This window comes from Platalea leucorodia (assembly GCF_965183815.1).
Source record: "Platalea leucorodia genome assembly, chromosome: 5".
Classification (NCBI taxonomy): Eukaryota; Metazoa; Chordata; class Aves; order Pelecaniformes; family Threskiornithidae; genus Platalea; species Platalea leucorodia.
Window position 1 is genome coordinate 89,996,406 of NC_138827.1, and position 21,733 is coordinate 90,018,138.

Here is a 21,733-nt window from a genome sequence, read left to right on the forward strand (position 1 = left end):
CCACAATGCCTGGCGGGAGGCGCCCGCCCTGGCCGCGCGCCGCCGCCGCCGCCGCTCCGCTCCGCTGAGGCAGGTAGCTCGAGCCCCTCCCGCCCCGTGCCGTTGCCAGGCGACGCGGCCCTGCCCGCCGCCCGGGGCCTGCCCGCCGCCCGGGGCCTGCCCGCCGCCCGCCGCCCGAGGGAGGGCGAGGGGCCGGACGGCGCTGGAAGGTGCTGCCACGGGGCCCTGCGTCTGCCCGGGCTCCCCGGGCCGGCGTCTCGGTTGCCGCCTGCCTTCCCCTTTAAGGTGCCAGGCCCGGGGCGGGGGGGGTGGGGGGCTGCCGGTGTGGGCGCGGATCTGGTCCCGCGAAGCGGTTTGTCACCGGTGTCTCCGCCTTCCGGGCCGCCGCCCTGCCGGGGGCTGCCGTGGGCTAGAGGGTGGCAGCCCGGCCGCTGGACCCACAGGGTCGCCTGCGTTTGCTCGTCAGCCGGATGCCGCCGGCTTTGCCGCTGGAGGTTTGCTGCTGGCAGTGCAGCGGCCGGTCAGGTGCAGGAGGCCGTCGGTGGCGGCTCAGGCCTCGTCCTAAATGTCGGTTCGTAGCAGAAGCCTGTTGTAGCGGGGATCTGTCGGTCTCCTGGCTGGCCGTGTGTGTAGCCATCAATGTCTTTGTATAAAGTTTTGCAATCTAAAACAGTGCAAACTCGTTTAATTCAGTAACCACATCACCTCTGCCTGCTCTGGCTGCCGTTGCAAATAGTGCAAACGATCATGTCAAAGCTGCTATATAAATAGGTGGTAGATGAAAGGGCCAAGTTCCCAAACTTTGGGATGCAGCTTGTTCTGTTCCCTTAGTTTTTTGGAATCTTGATTCTGTTTCCAAGGTCTCTTTTTCCTTTGCTTTATGGAAAGGATTATATGGGCTAGTGGTTTAGGATTATTTCCTTGTTTGATCATACCTGATGATGTCAAAGTGGCTTTACTAGTTGTGTCCTTCTGTAGTGCTTTGGTTTGTAATACGGATTTCTGAAGTATGCTGTAGAGTGGAAAAATTAAGACTTCTGCCTGCATAGTGCATCTGTCACAACCCTGCAAAGTGGGGACAATAAATTGTACATTTGAAGTAAGTGCAGAAATTGTATTTTCCTTCTGTGTCAGGCAGGTGTGCGGCTTGCACCCACTTCCCAATTTTATATTTTGTAGAAGGTTATCATGAGAGGCAGACATCCTGGCAAGAAATGCCTTGATTAAGTGGGTGCTGAAGGCTAGCAGGTGCAGGAAGGTAGGCTTGCCGTTACACTAGATCTACTTAGAATCTTCCATTTTTTGTGAAGATTGACTGTTTTTAAAAAATTAAAGTATCCTGAGCAAACCATATTCACAGGTCACTTTTAAACACTCACTTGTAAAAAAAGTTATGGGAAGATGTCAGATGGGTATAAAACAATTACTGTCAGATCACAAGTTGGAAGACCAATTAGTTACAAAAGACTGGAATGTATACTACTTTCTAGGACTTTTCTAGATGCTGCCTCAGGATCAAGTACCATCATAACACAAAAATAAACAAGATGATAATTGAATCTGTCTTAAAAAAAAAAAAAAAAAGTACAGTAAGACGGGCTCTGGTTTCCATCATCTGAGATTTCCCGCTCATGGGAGGAAATGAAACTGAAGCCACATGGGATAATTCCTATTTGTGAAAGCAGTGGAGGTTGACATGTGCGTGATAAATTGGACAGCTCTAGGGAGGGTGGAGTAACAGAGGAATGATCATTTCAGTTGACTCTTATCTGTCTGTGGCCAGCTTTCTCCACATTCCTCTTTTCTGTCAGTTCTCCCAGCCCTCATTTGCAGGGAGGGCTGTATAGTGTCGGGGTAAGGGGAAATCAATAAAGATGGGCCAGAAGTAGATGCACACAGGGAAACGTAAGAATAGCGCAAGCATAGAGTGATGCTTCTGTGGTGTGCTCTCTGTTGGTCATCGTTTGTGGGTCAGAATCTCCCTGAGCAAAGGGTAGTGTTTTAGTTTTAACAATCCTTGTAGTTTTTCTGTGAGCTTTTCCAGTTGCCTCTTGAATTCGCATAACATTTTAGCATCGACGGCATCCTGTGACAAGCAGTTCCACTGGCTAACTGCATGTTTTGTGAAGAGCCATCTATGGTACCCATGAGCCTAACACCTGCTGGTTGGATCTGATACTCCTCAGTTCTGTCATAGAATGAGATAGTGAAGCCAATCCCTGTTCGTTTCTTTGCGCCTGTAATGGAATTACAGACCATGTGTAATGGGAGTGCAGTCCTTTGTCATCTTCAGGTGTTTGATTGATATGGAATTTTTTGAGGAAAACCTATGAAATTTGTAATGGTATAGTGAATCACTTTGAATAGATGTTTAGAAAAAGACATTTAAATATAGTTCTAAAAACACTACCATATTTTTAATGTTCTGTGTCCAATCTCTACCTGTGTAAGTCTATATCAAATTTCCCAATTGGCTCCTTCTGTAGAGCCTTATTGTTTTGAGAGCTGATTAAAGTAGCTCTTTCATTTTGAAGATTTAGTAAACTTATTTTCTATATTAATACGTTTTCAAGTAATGCTGAATACTCTGTTAGAGTATGTGTATTGCACATCTCTTTACGTCTGTGATCTTGCAACCAAAGTGGTTTTCTTTTATTAGCTTCATATTTTAGATAGCTTTCTGATTCTGCTGTTAGGAAGCTGAGGAAAAAGTGCATCTTTTCACTGGGTGGGTTTTTAAGATGATGGTAACAAAACCTGGCTGACTGGTGATCTTAAGACTGTTCATCTAAACACAATTTTTACCTTGCGTGATTTCATAGTACATTAAGAGACCTGGCAGGTTTTAATGGAGGCTTATCTTCTGTTAGAGAGTCTGATTTCTCTAAATATAGGTAGGAGTCTTGAAGAAAGTAACTGTTTTTGTTCTAGATCTATGCAAATATTTATATACATATAGAATAGACATAAAACTTGAAGGAATACCTCTAAAAGGGTCTTTATCCTTTGCTTTGTCTGTTGTCCGTGCATACATGCTGCTGTTAGCGATACTTATATTCTTTGTCCTTAGTTGTAGGAGTAAAACAACTGTTGTTAGATCAAATACTGAAAATCTTAATGCTTTGGAAATACAGCTGTGGTTGTGTTGTGTTATGATCCTGAAGTGTTCAGGTTTCTCATCAGAGGAGATTATAGATTAGTTAAACTTAGTGTATGAGGTGAATGATAGGATTCAGAGTCAAAGGTTGTGTTACTTCAAGTTACTCATGTACTGTGCAGATGGATAACATATTTTCCCATTTTAAATGGCTGAAGTGATGGGATTTCCTGGACTTCACTTAAAGAACATAGAAACATTTTAATATTTATATTATTCTAGTTTTCTTTTTACTTGAGTACCTCTTAACTGGGGTGTGTTCAGGCCTTTCCAATGAGCATGCCCTCACAAAAAGAGCTGAAGAATACTGTTAGACAGTAAATACATTTATTAACTTTTTCTGTTTATTCTTATCTCATCAGATAGCGCAACATGAACTTTAACCGTCAAGATCATTTAAAAAGTGAACAGAACAATAGTCTTCCTTTTGAGAGCTGGCTACAGGATTCTGAGTTTCTCCTGCAGTGCTGTCCTATTCACAACCTTTTCCTAAAACAGGACATGGAGCTATGTTCCTTTCTTCACGTTAGGTGCTAATGAAGTTATTTGCTTCATCAGAGGAAATGCAGATCCATGACATTACATTTTGTGCAAGTAAGTTAATGAAAGGAATTTTAAACTTTTCTATCACATCATTGTTCTTATGTTTATATTGATATAGCTCCCCAAAGTCCCTTTCAGGATTTAGTTCCAAGTGGTAGAGGTGGTTATTGTTCGAGAACCATTACAATTTAAACCTCCTCTGCAGTTTTGTGAATTGTCCTGCTGGGAACACGTGCATGAACTCAAATAGAGATAGGTAAAAGTTTCTAGAACCGCAGGTTTAATTTCTAGAATGCTTCACTCCAGCAAGCTAATCTAGAGCAAGTCCTAAAGTTGTTTTGTTTTCTGTTTTTGTGTCCAGCTGATCAAAGCACTTTGTACAATAGGGAATTCTGTAGTGAAGTGCTGAAATAACAAGCGTACCTGATAAAAGCCCAGAGGTGTTCAGCAGACTACAGGCAACAGTGGCTTCTACTGGTGTTATGACTTTGGTGAAAGTCTGACATGCTGTACAAGTAAAATATGAGGGTATTAATTTGGAATGTGTTTAGCTAATGTGATGCATCTCAAAGCAGGTTGACGTTTGACTGCTGATGAAGCTGAATTTCTTAAATTGAAAATTACAACACATTTTCAATGTTTTTATTATTATATACCTCTTTCTTTCTGAGGAGTTGTCATAGTTTAACCCCAGCTGGCAACTAAGTACCACACAGCCACTTGCTCACTCCCTTCTGGTGGGATGGGGGAGAGAATTGGAAGGGTAAAAGTGAGAAAACTCGTGGGTTGAGATAAAGACAATTTAATAGGTAAAGCAAAAGCCATGCGTGCAAGCAAAGCAAAGCAAGGAATTCACTCACTACTTCCCATCAGCAGGCAGGTGTTCAGCCATCTTCAGGAAAGCAGGGCTCTGTCACACATTAACGGTTACATGGAAAGACAAACGCCATCACTCTGAACATCCCCCCCTTCCTTCTTTCCCCGGCTTTGTATGCCGAGCATGACGTCATACGGTATGGAATGGCCCTTTGGTCAGTTGGGGTCAGCTGTCCCAGCTGTGTCCCCTCCCAGCTTCTTGTGCACCCCCAGCCCCCTCGCTGGCAGGGCAGTATGAGAAGCTAAAGAGTCCTTGACTTAGTGTAAGCATTGCTCAGCAACAACTAAACCATCAGTGTCTTATCAACATTATTCTCATCCTAAATTCAAAACACAGCACTATACCAGCTACTAGGAAGAAAATTAACTCTATCCCAGCTGAAACCAGGACAGGAGTAAATACCCTTGAAAAACCTGAATATTTATTATTATTCAATAAGTATCCTGATGTATATATAACCTTTGGGTAGTGCGAAATAGGGGAGGTGAGAGTTCAGGGGAAAAATAGCTATTTCCTCTCTTTTATGAAGAGGCAGTGCTAATTTGGGAAAATTTGGATTCCTGTCTTTTCAGAATATGGTCCTTCAGTTGCTAAGGCTTGTAAAGCACCCTTAATGTCATAGTTTGAAAGGTGCTGTAAACATGTCAGTATTGCACATGAAAGCATATTTCAGCTGTATTCAGAAATCTGTTTTCTTTTTCAGTTTGTGACTGTATGGAACTTGAGTAGCATCATCTGAGGGAGGCAAAAATCTATTTTTTTCATAATCCCTTAAGTGATAGGTGTAGTGTATGGTAGGAGTCTGCAGAGCAGTGTTAAGAGTTGAGGAAGTGTTTGCTTTTGGCTTCATATAAATTCTCGCAGTTCGCCCACTTGCAAGAGGACAAATTTGTGTACTGATACTTAGCAAATAAATAATCCTTTTAATGCTTGTCTTGCTAAACTTTTGGATGTTCTGATTTAACGTAAGTTTTGAAGAACTTGAAGGTTTTAAAAATGTGTCTTCAGTCTTGAAAGACTCTGCAGGCTCTGTGTTTATACTGTTAAATGCCTGCTATAAATTTTCTTCTTCTGATCGAGAAATGTTTCAATACACAACTTTTTCTTTTTTAAGTGACTGTATTCCATAAAGCTTTAATTATTATGCTTTGAAAATTAAATGCTGTAAAAGCATGTAGGCCTTCAGAGCACCATTTCAACGTGCTCAGTATTTGTGTAATACTGACAGACACATTGTGCAGATTTAAAGAAAATGGAGACCCGGATAAGAAAAAAGACATTTCGTGTTTAAGAAATTCCATTGTGAGTTGGGAGAGCTGGATTACGTTCCTTGCTGTCCTGATCCTTGATTTCCAATTTGATAGCACGTAAATTGTGTAAGTCTCTGTTTGTCAGGGTACTTAAGCATGTACTCAGTAACACAGTCTCATGAAAGCACATTAATACTATTGCTTGATCAAGACCTGTATCACTTTTCCATCTGGCGTATCTTTACAATACACATTTTTCCTCTCCAGCTGTTGTTCTTGTTTGTTTAGACTATAATTGTTGTCTCACTAAACAAGAAGACTCACAGCTTGAAGGGTGCAAGTGCTACAGTAGTACTAAGGCTAAGTGATAACGTTTCAATCTCCGCAGGTATCTCTAGGTGAGGATTTATGGCAGTTCAGATAAAAATATTTGAAAATATGACATTGATGTCAGATGTGCTGCTGCTTTGTGGTTTGTGTAGAGTAATAGGTCCTATTCAGTTAGGACTCTAATCTGAGTTGTAGTTGAAAATCCTCCTCGTGCCCCAGTTTAAGCCTGAGTCCAGCATACAGCTTGGGAAGTTTGGTTAATCACAGTTGACTCTGTCGTTTTTGCTTTTACCTTAATTCTGATTCCTCCTGATTTGTGTTTTGTTGTAGGTTGTCCTTAACTCTGTTGGCAATGTCTATGATTTTATCTGCTTCTGTGGTCCGAGTGAGGGATGGACTCCCACTGTCGGCATCGACTGATTATGACCAGAGCGCGGGAATGCAAGAATGTAGGAAATATTTTAAAATGCTCTCAAAGAAACTTTCTCAGCTTCCTGATAGATGTACTCTGAAAACTGGGCAGTATAATATAAAGTAAGACTTCTCTCTTATGTATTTGTTTGCGATGTCCTGGGTTGTGTCTGTCTGTAAGTTAAAAAGTTAACAGTTCACATTAGAAATGATTAATCAAACTAAGATTAATTCTTGGCAGTATTTATGTATCAGAAATTTAAAATTGAGAAATTGTGGAAAGATTTGAAACCTACTCAAACTTCGGTGGAAGTTCTAGTTTGAAATAGACAGCTTTTTATAAGTATCAAAGTCCTTGACCTACTAGAAATATTTCTTTAAATGTCAAAGTTGTTTCCTACATGAAAATGACCAGACTTGTTCTTTGTTATGCTCGTTCAACTAGTATTCATTTGTTTTCTCTTGTTAGTCCACACAAATTTTTAAAAGTACCCAAATACTTTCATAACCCAGTATTTCTGAAAACTTGTGATTAGGTTGTTATGGAATTAGGCCCTTGTATTGTACCTTCAGGATTTCTGTTGACTTCAGAGAAAACATGCCCTAAAAACCAAGCATAACTCAATAATTACTTCATAGGGCACACAGGGAGTGAGGGGGTGGGAATGATTTTTCTAGTGTGAAGGCAGTGTGTAGTAAAGTCTTGAATGGTTGAATGGAGCCTGCCTATCCTACTGCTCCATCCAGCACTTTCACAACAATGCTTTTTGTTTTCTCTTCACACTTTTGTGTTTTGACTTTTTTTTTAATAACTATTCCTAAATTTTTTGAGCTAGTCAATTTGATAGTGTACCTGCATGACAAAGTGATTAAGTAATTATATCAGTAACACTGATTAAGTAATAATTCAGACAATGTTCTTGTTTCCCATTTGCAGCATGAAACTTGGGTTATTGTGAAATAATTATTTGAATCTATTGTTTACTCAGAATTTTGCTTTATATGTGACCTTTCTCCTCAGTATTGGTCACTAGAAGCACCTGTGTGTAGTTGGTAACTCAGGTGCACTTTAGCTGAGCTAAATTCTGATTCTAATTTAGATATGCTATTTTAAATGAGGTAGTAATTTCGTCCTAACCCCTAGCAAACATGTAGAAGTTACAGTGGTGGAAAGTATACCACCTGAATGAGCCTCAAAAGTGCTCAGCCTTCTCCATCTCCCATTGGTATATGTGAGTTTCCAGCATTTCTCAGGATTAGGCCCAGCATGGACTAAATTTTTCCTGTCGATGTTTTTTTAAAACTTCAGCTGTAGCTGGCTTGTAAACTGATCAGCTTAAAAGAAACTTTTAAGAATGAGACATAAGGCTTAGTCAAGATGTTTTTTATTACTTTGGTCTTCGATTACTTTTAATAGTGTAAGTTATCCGTCAAGATTTTGAAGAAATTTGAATGTGTCATGAAAACATGAACTCTATTTCATAAATTGCATACATGCAATAGGGATATGTATATTGAAAACTGTCCCTTTCTAATTTCATATTTGCCATCTCTGGTCATCTTTGCAACCATCTTTGGAGAATGATGAATCCCGTATTCTACGGAACAGTTTTATTTCCTCACATATTTTAGAAAGAACCAACTGCCCTCCCCCCTGCAATCTGAAGATGAGTTTTTGCATTTTGGGGATTTTCCAGATCACATATTCTGCATTTGTGATGAATGAAAAGCTATTACAGGACAAACCTGCTGTGTTTCTGTATCCCAAAAGCTTTATGTTATTTTCTGTTCCATGTATGTGAGAGTGTGTTCATATGTGTAAACACACGCATATATATACACATACACATATATGTATAATGCAGCTTCTCTTATGATTGTACAATGTGGCGTTAAAGTAAAACATTGCCCAGAAGTAAATTGTTTTTATTCTAGAATAGTGTTGGACTTTTCAGTAAATATTAATTCCTTTGCTACCCCAGAGCAGTTTTTGCTTTTCTGATTATAGAATATGAGATCAGACTAGCGAAGCAGTGAATTACCTGGATTTAAATTTGAAATTTTGAATTTTTCTCAATTATAGCTTTATAAGCTCTCTGGGAGTAAGCTATATGATGTTGTGCACTGAAAATTATCCCAGTGTCCTGGCTTTCTGCTTCCTGGATGAGCTTCAGAAAGAGTTCATCACTACCTACAATATGATGAAGACAAATACTGCTGTCAGACCGTACTGTTTTATAGAGTTTGGTAAGGATCTGACTTTTTTTTCCTTGATTCTCACACTAAGACAAATGAGCATTTAAATAGATGTGCAACTTAATGCACACAAAACAAAAATGTCCAAGGCAGTTTATAACTGTATTTCAGGTGGATTTAGAATCTGATTTAACTCCCATTAGAGTCAATAAAGAAATACTTCTGTGGGCATTAAATTAGGCTACCAGAGTTTTATCCAAGCTTGTTTATAATCTTTCTGTTCATTCCAGTAGGTTTTGGTTTACTCCTTGTGTGACCAAGTCTGGAGTTCATCTTCTCCTAGTTAATAATACTAGGAGTTGTTTGACTTCATACCTGATGAAATACTTAACCTGTAAAGGCGTTGAGCTCCATAAATTTCTCAAGTAAAAGACTGCAATTTCATGTTTGCTCTTAGCTGTGCTGTAATTTTTGTTCAGTACATGAAAGGGAGAGATTTTTATTTGTCTTATGATATAGTGAAGCATTTAGTCTTCTGTCACGCAGGCTCCAAATACAACTAATCTCCTATGCCAGATAACAGCTGTTGCGGATTCCATTAATATCTGTTGCTTTAATACTATATGTTAGGCAGTTATTTTAAACATTCTTTTAAAATGCATTAAAGCAAAAAGAACTGCAGTTTTAGAAATGTGGGGGAAGATATTCCAGTTGGTTAATTCCTGTCTATAATTTTTAACAATTTCTGTACAACGTTGTTGTCTTCCTTAAGAAGATTTCTATGAACACTCTTTTTTTTTTTCCCCAATGCCTTCTTTGTTCTACTAATTAAGTTAGAATGTAGGTCTATTACAGTCTTTATATCTGTATAATATGGTATAAATTTCCTCTGCGTGAATATTTTGCAAGTACGTTTCATACTCAAGTAAGTTTATACTTGAATGCAGGAGTTAATTTTTTCATAAGGATATTTACTAAACTAACGGGAAAGCTAGAATAAGTAAGTGCAGTAAATCCATTGTATTAGCAATGCATTCAGTTTCGTGTGGTGAAAAGTCATTAGTTTATTCACAGTTATTAAGTAATTAGATTTCTAGAGCTTTATTTCTTTTTTACTGCAGAATTAAATAGCCCGTGATATATTAGTCACAAAACAGAAATACTGTTAAAAAATCTAAGATACATACAGGCATTTCAAACAATATCTTTCAATTTGTGAAGTATGTAGTACATAAAGCTGCATAGTCTTGGATTAACAAAAATTGACGAAAGTCCATAAGGATATACCTTTTTATTTTAAATTTTACACAGATAATTTCATTCAGAGGACCAAACAGAGATACAACAACACACGCTCTTTGTCAACAAAGATGAATCTTGCTGACATGCAGACAGAAATCAAACTGAGACCACCTTATCAAATTTCCATGTCAGAACTTGGTTCAGCTAATGGCTTCGCACATTTATCTGTGGTGGAATATAAGGGTACTGGTAAGATATCTGCAGGTAAGTTTCAGTCTTTTGGTTTTGTATCTTTAAATGAGACAGATGCAGGGTGGCAGAATTAATGTTGATATTGTTTCCTTTATAAAAAGCTTTTTCACCGTGATGTTCTTAAAGTATAACGCTGCCATGACTTTACATGTATTTTAGCTTAGATATCTGTTTTGTCCTCTGCTCAACGTGCCTATCTTCCCAAGGCACTCGGAGAGAGAACTGGGTCTATTCAGTGGACTGCTTTATTGAAGGAAAAAAAATCTGCATGAAAATAGGCAAATGAAGCTGAGCACTTAACAAGATGATCTTCTTTCTTTTTCTGACCCTTTAAGATTTCTGAAAATTTTTATTATTTCTGCCCAGTAAGACCGAAACATGACATAAGCTAAGAGCATAGTGTCAGGAGTTCGAGCAGGTGGAGGGAGAAGCATCGCTTTAGGTAGCATCTGTGACGGTGAAAACCCAAAGAGCTGTGCTGGCTAAAAGATGTACTCCCTAAAATAGGTGCCTTGTGTATGATGTTAATAATAGCAATTTTGTATATACTTGCCACATTCATTTAAATAATTATTAATTTTTTAAAATTTAATTTGTTTCATGTAGGAGGTAAATATGGAATTGTGTGGTTGAATTGGGTTAAAGGTTTGTGCTATTAAGTGAATGCTCTGAATCAGTCCGAGGCCCGCCTTTAGATGTTTCCCAGCAGGACAGAAAACATAAAACTCACCAAGTCCTTGCACTAATATGTGGACTCCACACGTGAAACTGACATAATCTGATTTCACTCTTCCAAGTTAAGTGGAGGAAAATCATAAATAGAATAACAGGAAGTGTTGACTTTAATTTGTTAATATCTTCCCCTTTTTTCCCAAAAGTACCTCTGTCTACAAGGCTAATTATCCTGGGCAGACATGCACCGATGCCATTCACTTCACAGTGTCAGGGTGAAAATTGCAATTTTACATGTAAATGCTTCCTACAGTTCTGTGATAGAAGAGATCAACTTAATTTTGTGTAGTTTATATATATAAATATATATAAAACTTTATTAAATGTTTTATTAAATGTATTTATTTATATATATATTTATATATATATTTTATATAGATAGATAGATAGATAGGATCTCTTTGCCAGTGTATTATCCTAATTACTTTACTTACTCATAGGGATTCCTCTAGAAGATTGAAAACTACTTTCTGCTGAAGATGAAAACCAAACAAAATTGATAGGGTGCCCTGTTTGTGCTGCTGGGGCCCTGATCCGGAGAATTCTAGGTGCTGTGAGACAGTGTAGAAATAGCCTACTATCTCTGTATTTGCAATTTAACAGTATTAGAGATAGATTCTGGAAAATTAATACAGGAAAAGTGTGAGGATGTTTAAATTGTTTAGAGAAGTGGAATCTTTTAAGCAGCACTGTACATACCTTTAATCATCTACTGCTTATATGTGTGGGCTGTGTTTAAAGGCATGTAATGCTGTGATAGCATTCTTTTGCCACTTTTGATGCTTACATCGTTGTTACCTCTTAATGTTCTAGTGTAATCCTGGTTTGTGGAAAGGGCTATGGTGGCAGAAGTGGCAACTGGTCAACTCTGAAGATTGTCTAGATTCAAACTTTCTGCAATTGGAAAAAGAAAAAACAATAGGCATGAGAGAATTTAGCCTGTGACAAAATTGGCTGTGTTTTTAAAGTTGTCCATGTAGTGGTAGATGAGGTTTTTATCACTTTTCTGAGTAAAAGTGTTGGAAGATCATATGGGCCTAAATTAAAATGCGTAAGGACCATTTCCCTTTTTACTATAAAGTAAAATTAAACAATAACTGGCAGATGATCTTCCAATTTTTTTTACCTATCTCTCCACAACTTGTCTTACAGAAGCGGTTCTGTTGTCCTCTTTTCTTTCTGTGTCGAATTTCTTCTGTTCTTTTCCCTCTTTCAGTTACTTTTAACTTTCTTCTTCCTCTGAATTCCATAGATCTTTCTGTTGAGTTATCTGCTTCCTTCCTTGAATTGCCGTAGAAACTCACCATCAAAGGGCTGTACATTATGAGAGGTTTGCACTTTGCTCCTTCACCTCTTCAAATTTTAGATGCTATTGAATAACAGTGTCTTTTTTAGCAAGTCTGCTAATAGTTTTGTAATTCTTTACATTCATCACTTCTCTCCATCCTTGAAAAGAACTTTCTCTGGATGTTTGCTACCCACTCAGTTGGCTAGACTTCAAAGTTTCTCCTTTGCTCTAAGGACAAATTCTCACAAAAAGATGTGGTTTGCCTAGTGTAATTTCCTGAATATGCTGTGCTGTTAAAAAATATGACTTGCTATAAGTGAATTAAGTATGTTCAATCAAGTTGGATAGCATGCAAAAGTAGGAAATTAGGTAGACACAAATCTTATTTTCTTACATGGAATAGCAGAATTCGGTGTGTTAGTTTTGGCTATGCTGATGAAGCATTGTCTGTTACTTACTTATACTTGTAATTGGATAAATTTACTGTTTTCTGAGCTTTTTTTCAACAAAGGGACAGTTCTCAAATCAAAGTTACTTTTTGCCTGATGGTGTACTTGATTTTTATTTTTTATTTTTAAATAAGCGTCCTTACAAGTAGTGCAGTTTCTTATGTCGTGCAGATTTCCTCATGTTTTATTTAAATTTCAACATTTTACTTCAGAACTTGTGCCTTATATGATCCTTCGCTTGTGTTAGAGAGTTTTTGATATGGCAGTTATGATCTCTCTAAGGTTTATGGATGTACTGACTCAAGGTCAGCTGTCCTTTACCCTGCCTTCTCTGACACTCCTTCATTCTTCTGGTTTTGCCTTTATTTTTTTTTTTGTATTTAAATGACTCTTGTTGCTTTGACTGTAACACTAAAACTTATTAAGCCCTGGAGAGCTTAATGACATCAGGAGCAGCATGCAATGTCCTTTAAGGTTTCTGGGTTTGTTTTCGTATTTTAATAAGAGAGAAAAGTTGCTATTTTATAATCCTTCATAGACTGTCTTGATTTAGCTGACAAAGACTCTTTACTTTTCCCCTCATGGTTCTCAAAGAGGTGTTTTCAATCCTGTTTTAACACATGATGTTTTGAAGTTACCCTGATACATGGGGAAAATGAAACTGTCTGGAGAACTGTGCATGGAGAGCAGTGAAATAATTTTGTCCACCAGTTAATGAAATGCAGTGACTTTTGGCTAAAAACAGTCACGTACACCTTCAGCTTTTTGGCACTGTCTAGATGAGATCGTTTAAAAAAACCCAGAACAACCAGTTAGGAGTCACTGGAAATGAATGGTTTGGTATGCAAAGACCATATGTAACCTTAACTGAGTGATTGTTGGTAGTGTTCTTCTAATATGCACTATGGTTTAGAAAAGCAATAAGCTCTGAAAATTAAACGTGGGTTATGCTTTTGTTTTAAAAAGAAATACTGATTACACTATTATATTCAGCACAAATGAGTTAACTGAACTAATTTTGTGCTTTATTTTTAAGTTATCACACACTCATAATTAGACAGCCCTGTCTGCTTATCATCGTGAAATAGCTTTTGTCATTTTGTCTTTAGGTTCTGTAACTTCATAAACTGGAAAGCCTTTTTCCTAAATCTGTGCAATGCAAACAACCAGGATTGACACCTCTCTCTCTATTAATGTTACAGTTCATTAACCTCATTGTTCACATCTTTACACTTCGTTGATTTGAACAGAATGATTTAAGTATGGCTCAGTAGTCCTATTGTTTTCCCAGTGTTGCCTAGACTGTTAAGTTTTGCATTGTTTTTTCATATTTACTTTCTGTTATTAATTATGGCAAGGGACGATAATGAGGAACATACACAACTGTTATGTACTTGTGACCCTAGCTAAGCCTGAAAGAGTGGGTGTGCATGGAAAGAAAGTGTTTTTTAATTTTCATGTGTTTTCTAAGAGACTTCTCAGCACTATCTGGAAGGTCTGTATAAGGTTGTAATACAGATACTAGCTTAGTTTCAGAGCTGTCTTTTTATTTGTGTCTTTGGTAGCACTCACTGGCTGTATTTTTTAAGGTAGGGGACTGTAATAGCTTTGCCTCATAGTGTTCTGTTCAGCAAACAAGCTAAATCAGTCTCGATAGCTCTGCTAATGCATTAGTGCTAAAAAAAAGGGGAGGTTGTGAGAGGAGCTCTTAAGTACGTGACTTATTGGCTGGCTACTAATTTTGGACAAATTTCACTAGCAAATGCAGCATTTGCCATCGATTTCATGGCATATTTGAGCATTTTTCAGTACCATACTGAGTAAACTGAATATATTGAGTTAAAGACTAAATATAATAAGACAACCATATATGTGAATTGAAGGAAAGTATACTTTTTGTTAAACCTTGTGTTGGAATACTTAAAATGTTTCTTCTTCTTTTTAGAAAAAAAGATTAACATTTTGTTGTTTGCTTCAGTGATCTCTTCTTGAGCTAGAAGCCACTGAGAAATGAGCTTACTGTTTCACTAAGTTTTGAAAGACATTGCTTTGACCTTTGATATCTTATTTTGATCTTCTGCTTTGCAGCTCCTCATCAGCGTCTGGAACCTGTGACTCTGCCAGGGATTGTCTCATTTGTGCTTAGTCTGTTATGTGGGGCTTTGAATTTAATTCGTGGCTTTCATGCCATAGAAAGTCTTCTCCAGGTATTGTACACGTTTATGAATTGAAGAGTTATGCATCACAGCAATCATAACATCACCTTAGAAGATGCTTGCTATATGAACTACGTCTTGCCAGTTTTATTTTCAGAGATATTGTTTGCGAGGTCAGACCTCTGTTTATGAAACCTGTGTTGTTTGTGATCTGTGCATCCTTCTTGAGTGTGGTGCATGGTGCATCATTCATTGAGGCTGTGAGTTTCTAAAGCAGTAGAGGGTGGGTGGCTGACTCCTTCCCTAGGTACCTTGGTGGCAGTGAGTATGTGAACATAATGTTCTGTTTTCTAAATTTATGCCAGGATATGAGACGCTTAATTTTAATAGATGTTATTTAAAAACACTTGAGAGAAATGATGAACAGCTTTGAAAATCTGGCCAATTTTTTTGAAAGGTCCACAGAGCAGGGATCTTTAAACAGGTTTTGTAAAATTGTTTTTTAGAAACTTTTTTTGGTTTTGTTTGTTTGTTTTTAATAGACCTTCTTAAGTAGGATGCTTATTTCTCTTTGTGTGCTGAAAGGATCAACGTAAGGGAAACTGTCAGGTGATTTCTTCTAGCACCCCCCACCCAAACAACACCACCCTCTCCCACCAAGAAACCTCTCCAACAAACATTTATTTATGTATGTGAACTCTCTGCTCTGACCCTCCCTATAGCCTTTCAGTTTCTTTGTATTCCATTTCTTGTGCTAGTTGTATTCTCATTGCTACAGTGAAAATAATAGTGCTTAATGATTTCAAGCAATTCAAGTGAATGTGCTGGTAGTCCCTGCAAGCACGCACAGAAAGTTCGTGTGTGTTACCACAAAAAAAAAAAAAGACTTACTTAAGATTAAATGGCTCTGCTGTTGTGATGGAGGTAGAAACTAAAAACACCGTGGGAGTTTTCTGAAAGAAAATGGGAATCCTCCTGCTTGGCTAATAGATAATCTTTTTATTCAAACTTTATAACTGCAATGCTTTTCGTACCTAATTGATTTTTTAGGGAATTAAGGTAAAGAAGATGACATGTATTCCAGTTGTCTTACGTAATTATTGAGACATGTGAAGATTTAATAAAGCAGTAATGTTTGAGGTCTCAGCATTTCCTGAAGACTAATGAATGTATCAGCGGTGTTAATGAAAGTGTTCCATGCTAGGTCCTTCTTTTGAGTTGTTTTAGGTTTGTTTTTTAAAGAAAAACCAAGAATGAAACAGTGAACTCTACTTTATCCCTAATTAGATTTTTCTGTGTTATGCACAATTCTCTCGCTTTATAAATAGGAATGAATTTAAAGTACACTGTAGTACAAATAGTTCTGAACAGATTCCTGCCACTTAGTGTCATGTTTCTAGAACTTGTTTTGTTACCTTTCTCCAGCTGATTTTTTAAAGAGGAATGCCAATGTTAGATTAACCTATTTAAGTGATGACAGGCCAGCCAATTGATTTTATTCTATATGTTATGGCATCTGGAGGTAATAGATGGCAGTACAGATGGAAGACAGTTTTTCATTTCTGACAAATGAGGCACACTAAAAATCCATTAAAATTTCTCTTAATTTACTTTATTATGGAAAAATCCACAAAGTTTAGGGAGAAATAATCCAAAACGTGATTAATGGAACTTCTTCTGAGAAGCCATTCAAAAGCTTCTCTCTGAATTAGTGTTTCCTTTATTATCAGTGTTTTTATTTGGGTGTTGGCAAAACTCTATGACAATCTGTAGCTATACTCCAGAAAATACGCAGTGGTACCGAGGCAAAGATTTACATACGGTTTAGGAGTGTGCTGCATCGTGTAGGTAAGTTTTTTGTGTGTGGACATACAAACTTTCTCCTAGTCAGCACTGTAGATGGAAATGCTTCACACTGAACATACTCTGAGCAGAAACAAGTTGTAGTTCTGAGTGGACCACGTTCTTCTTCCTTGAAAGCAAATATCATTTTGAGACCATTTGCATGAGTACCCATTATTTTCCTGGGAAAGTATTTGATTGTCGCAGATGTTTGTTGGAGATGCAGTTAGAGTAATCACTCAACATGTAAATTAATTCTGCTCAGCTCTATAGAAACTCTTAACAACCCATTTGAATAAGTTAGAAGGAATTTTGGTTTGTTTTGTTTTTTAAACACAGAGTAGAAACATCTATCACTTCAGGTAAATTTTTCCATCTTTTCCTTCAAGAAAACTTAATTTTCCAATAAGCTCTCTCTGATAAATTCATGTGCTTTTGTTCGTTCTCACTGCCACGAACGCAGAGCTGCCTGCGTTCCTCGCTGTGCAGAATTTTACCACACTCTAGTGGCCACTTTGTGTCTTTTCCTTTTGTCTCGTTTCCATTTTGTGAAGCTGGAGGAAGGCGCAATTCTACAAAGTTGATATTGAAGGTAGTTGCAAGAGTTTAGCCTTGAATTTTCAAAGGCGTCTGGAGAAGGTAAGTATCCAGTGTTAGAGCTGGACTTCCTCTAAGGCTTTGGAAAATCTCAGCATTTGTTGTCTGCTGTGAATAAACATTTTGGTCAGATTCCAGATCACGGTGGTTTTTTACCAGATGTATAAGTAAGCACTGATTAGTGCTAACTTTCTTGGTTTAGTGTAGTACAGGAATTATTATAAATCTCTATGTGAGACTGTTTTAACATACAATAGTTAGTAAGTTTCATACTGGAAATATCTGGTGTTTCACTGGAGCATTGTAAAACATGGCTTTTTGTTTTATTTTCACAGAATGAAGGTGAAGATTTCAGCTATGTTATTGCATTTTTTCTTGGAACAGCAGCCTGTTTGTACCAGGTGTGTTCTTCTGCTCAAATAATTCACTAGAGTTTAGAAACATTACCCAGTCATGCATAAATGTCATCATGTTTTCTCAAATGTCACAGATACTTGAATAGGGTGATTATAAAAATAATTTCTGCTCTGTTTTATTTCATTAAGCATAAAATATCATAAAGTAGATTGATACAAAGAGCTTCTGTTTGCTGGCATTTTTCTCCAGTTAGTTAAGAGATCTGGTGTACTCTTCTGTCTGGAGCTTACAGCGTATCTCTAAAGTGACAAGGAGTGGAGGTTATAGAATTTCCTTAAAGTAGTAGTTTCATAGTTCAAGTAAACTTAACCATCTGAACAAATGCCTTACTGCTTCTTTCCTTTGGGGAGATTTGAAGTAAATACAGTAATACCTCTAGGCATTACCCCCAGAATTTTCCTCACTTCGTACACTATTGTGCATCTCCTTCCTTTTCAGAGCTTTCAGCCACTTTCCACCATGTTTTCCTTCTCCTGTCTGATATTTCACGTTCCATTTCACGTCTGTAGGTTTTCCATTTCTGCATCTGAATTTGACTTTCCTGTATAATTTGTAGCAAGGTACTCTGGTGCCCATTGGCATTTGTCATTCAGTGACACTGCTGTTACATTTAGCTATGACTATAATGTCTGTCATGCGCAGTTGCTGTTATTATAATTCTTTTGACTTTTAGTCTCTTGCACTCGTGGAGTATGCAGTTTCTACTTGTTTCCATGTGCCAATGTCTAGTACAGTGTCAGACCATAAAATAAAATAATGTCTCAGGATTTTCCTTTTATATCGGCCTTTCTATCAGTCAGCCTTTTGTCCAGGTTACCTGTAATCTCCATTCTCTTTAACTTATCTCTAGCAACATGTCACAGTACAACTTGTGTTCTTCACCACTTGTTGACTTTCCGTCAGCTTCTGCCTAAATAATTCTTCAGATTGGTGTTAATTTTCCATGCTAACCATCTGTTCCATATCAGATAAAGTGGAGCTCCTCCATTCTTTTTTTGTCTGAAAAATAGACATTCTTCCCTCCTCTCCCAAATTAGAAACCTTATTCTTTATAAAGTATTCATGTCTGTGCATTGCGACATAAGGACATATGTCTTTCCCCCACTGTCTGAGTTGAATAGAGCTGTGTTAAAGAAAGAATCCATGCAGCTCGGAATGTAGGCTTTTTCTTAATATTCAAAATATATCTGTTGGGACTCTTGTTCTGCACCCTCTGGTATCATTCCTACAATATGTAATTGGTCAGTTTTCGGAACTGAGAAGGCTGTCAGTTCTCTGGCATGTTCTGATGTTCTTTTGCCACGCTTAGGAGTTCGGGAGATTAATTCCGTATGTTGCATGACAGCACATTTCATTGTCGTTCACCCACAAGGCATCCATCATGCTGCATTGTCCTGTTCAGTTAATAACAACATAGCAGTGTGTTCCTCTTTCTGGTTTCCAGGAGAATGTTTGTAACCTAGGTGTGCAGACAAAAAACGGGACTTAACGTGGAATATGATGTTTTAGGCTCGCTGATATGTCTAGCCTTCCTCCATGGTTTCTAGTCTCTACTGAAGAAGAAAATGTACAAAAGTAACAACTGTCTCAGTTGTACCTGAGTGCAAAGTGTCAGGAGCTGAGCCTTCAGTTGTTTCTTAACGTGTATTAAAAAAAAAAAAAAATCTTCTCTGAAGTAGCACAGAGGAGCCTTCTACATAAAAGCATGCTCAGTAATTGCCATGCTAACACTTCCCTTTAATAGAAGAAAAAAAACCCTCAGGATTTACTATAACAGCACTTGTTGTAGTAAGGTGTTAAAACCACAGTGTTTTGGCCTTTTGAACGGTGCTGTGTTTTGTAAGTGGCAAATCTTCTGGCATCTGAAACCTAGACTAACGAAAAGATAAGCCTCAGAATTCATTTAAAACAGATCTTCAGTAAAATTCACAGTCATTCAACATCATGTCGCAGTAACATTTTTAAAATTCTGTAGTATTTTTGTTTTTTAAACCCTTCATATTTATTAATCATTTTGATGAAGCATATCCTGACTCTTATTTTAATCTTGGAAGCAGTTACACTTCTTCATATGTTGTCAGGGGAGGCGACGACGCTAGGAAATTATCTGAATTCTTATTGCTGAGATACTAGTACCAACTAATTGCTCTTTTAGATATGGTTTGTAAAACTTGTCAGCACAAGTACGTTGCATTTGCTCTGCTCAAAATGGCCAAGCAGGTTCAGAGGAATTCCATCTAGATTCTGAAACACGCGGATTGCTTTATCTCTAGTTTTACTTTGCTTTGAAGGAAGGACATAAAAATCTTACTGATATTGTCAGTACTCACGTCTCTGAAGATATTTAGATATCCAGAAATCATAAGTAGTTTTGTTAATCTGAGCCACAGCTACAGTGGAAATGCATGCTTTATAAGGGGTTGTTTCAAATACAGAATATAAACCGACCCAAATAAATTGGATTGTTTGGTTGCGAGCGTACAATGCTTCTGCCCCTTTTTTGAGGAACATGAAAAATGAAAAGAAAAAAATTAGAGTTTCTCTGACTCTGATAAAATGTGGCAAATGCCTAAGAAGAACCAAAATGACACTTAGATAATCTGATGATGAATGCTGTTAAAAAAAATTATGTGAGCATGGTTATATATCTACTGGGAACAGACTTGGAATACAAAGTAAGCCCAAGTGATGTTGTTTATCTACCTTGAAGCACAGCAAAAACTTTTTTCATCAGATGGAAACGGCTAGAATCCAGAGCGGGCAAGCATTTGTCTTGTGGAAGTCGAGGAAGTAGTTTGAACAACAGGAGAAGTAAAAATAATGTCCACAAAAAAGTACTGGAGTGTTCTTCTAGAGATGAAAACTGAGGCGAGAGACTCAAACAGATTTCCAGTTGCAGTAGGAAGAAGGCAGAGTGGGAAACTGTGGCCCGTCCTGACATTGTGTGTTACACCACAGCGTGCAGAAACTGACCCTTAAAACATGGTAGAACTACGGTAGAGGTGTTGTGTATTTCTCTCCAAATGTGATCCATCTTGCACCGCCTGAAGGACAGCGGATACATGTGGACCACTCCGCATCCACCGGTTAATCCTCTGCATTAACCCTAGCAGGACACTGGGTTGGTATCTGGGGGATTGCCTTGTGCTGAGTATTCCCGGCTGCAGGGCCCTGGTATTTTCCCTGTCCTTCCATTGCTTTGCCTGAAGAAGACTTAACACTGGCTCTTGTTCCTTCCCCACTGCTCGGGTGGAACAGAGTGTATTTGGACCAGAGATTGCCAGGAACATCCACTTTCCTTTGTCATGGGCTGCTCGTTATTGCAGCTTGTGATCAGTTATTATGAGAGAATTGTTCTCCAAGAGGGTTTAATGGAAGCAAAATGTAACCTTGTGTTGATGTCAGGTACTTTTCACCCTTCCATGGCTGCTACATTGATACTGTTCTTACATGTTTGATTTAGACTTTTACTTGTTTTGGGTTTGTAATTTCTCAATGACCTGATAGTGTTTCTTCAGTGGAAGTTATTTGCCATGTGGTAATCTGATTTCTTTTTTATTTCTTGACAGTGTTACCTGTTTGTATACTACACGGGCTGGAGGAATGCCAAATCCTTCCTGACTTTTGGGTTAATTTGCCTGTGTAACATGTATCTGTATGAACTGCGCAACCTGTGGCAGCTCTTCTTTCATGTGACTGTGGGAGCATTTTCTACCTTACAAATTCGACTGAGACAACCACAGGGAAAGTCCCCTGATTACAATGTCTGACAAGTCCTGGAACATTTAGCGACAGTCTTGTTCCAACAGTTATTCACACTCAGGAATGTAAAGCTGTTCTCCAAAAGAAGAAGCTGTCTGGATGGGGCTTTTTTTTTTTTTTTTTTTTTTTAATTAAATAAAGCAGTGTAAGATGCCTGTGGACATTTTTCACTTAATGGTTAAACTTTTTTTTTTTAAAGAAGGACACAAAAGAATATGGGACTAGAGGAGGA

The 21,733-nt window shown here is 38.0% G+C and overlaps 1 protein-coding gene across 4 annotated transcripts; it reads left to right on the plus strand.

The window, feature by feature from the left end:
• Positions 1-13: 13 nt before the first annotated feature.
• On the plus strand, positions 14-21,631 carry SEC22A (SEC22 homolog A, vesicle trafficking protein). 4 transcript variants are annotated; one of them, XM_082313376.1, is made up of 8 exons: positions 14-73; positions 3,524-3,751; positions 6,488-6,691; positions 8,652-8,815; positions 10,076-10,270; positions 14,816-14,934; positions 17,658-17,723; positions 21,309-21,629. In XM_082313376.1, the coding sequence occupies exons 3-8, from the start codon at positions 6,510-6,512 to the stop codon at positions 21,507-21,509; spliced, it is 927 nt and encodes a 308-aa protein (XP_082169502.1). In that variant the 5' UTR covers positions 14-73; positions 3,524-3,751; positions 6,488-6,509; the 3' UTR covers positions 21,510-21,629. The 4 variants fall into 4 exon arrangements, with proteins under 4 accessions (XP_082169502.1, XP_082169501.1, XP_082169504.1 ...); XM_082313375.1 differs by having other exon boundaries at positions 15-73; positions 3,520-3,751; XM_082313378.1 differs by lacking the exon at positions 21,309-21,629 and adding an exon at positions 20,474-20,840 and having other exon boundaries at positions 15-73; positions 3,520-3,751.
• Positions 21,632-21,733: the final 102 nt, after the last annotated feature.

Excerpts from the sequence above, each read along its gene's own strand:
- SEC22A (XM_082313376.1), top strand. The coding sequence starts at position 6,510 with ATGTCTATGATTTTATCTGCTTCTGTGGTCCGAGTGAGGGATGGACTC. Across the intron at positions 6,692-8,651 it reads ACTGGGCAGTATAATATAAA|CTTTATAAGCTCTCTGGGAG; the intron begins GTAAGACTTCTC and ends TCTCAATTATAG. Across the intron at positions 10,271-14,815 it reads TACTGGTAAGATATCTGCAG|CTCCTCATCAGCGTCTGGAA; the intron begins GTAAGTTTCAGT and ends TCTGCTTTGCAG.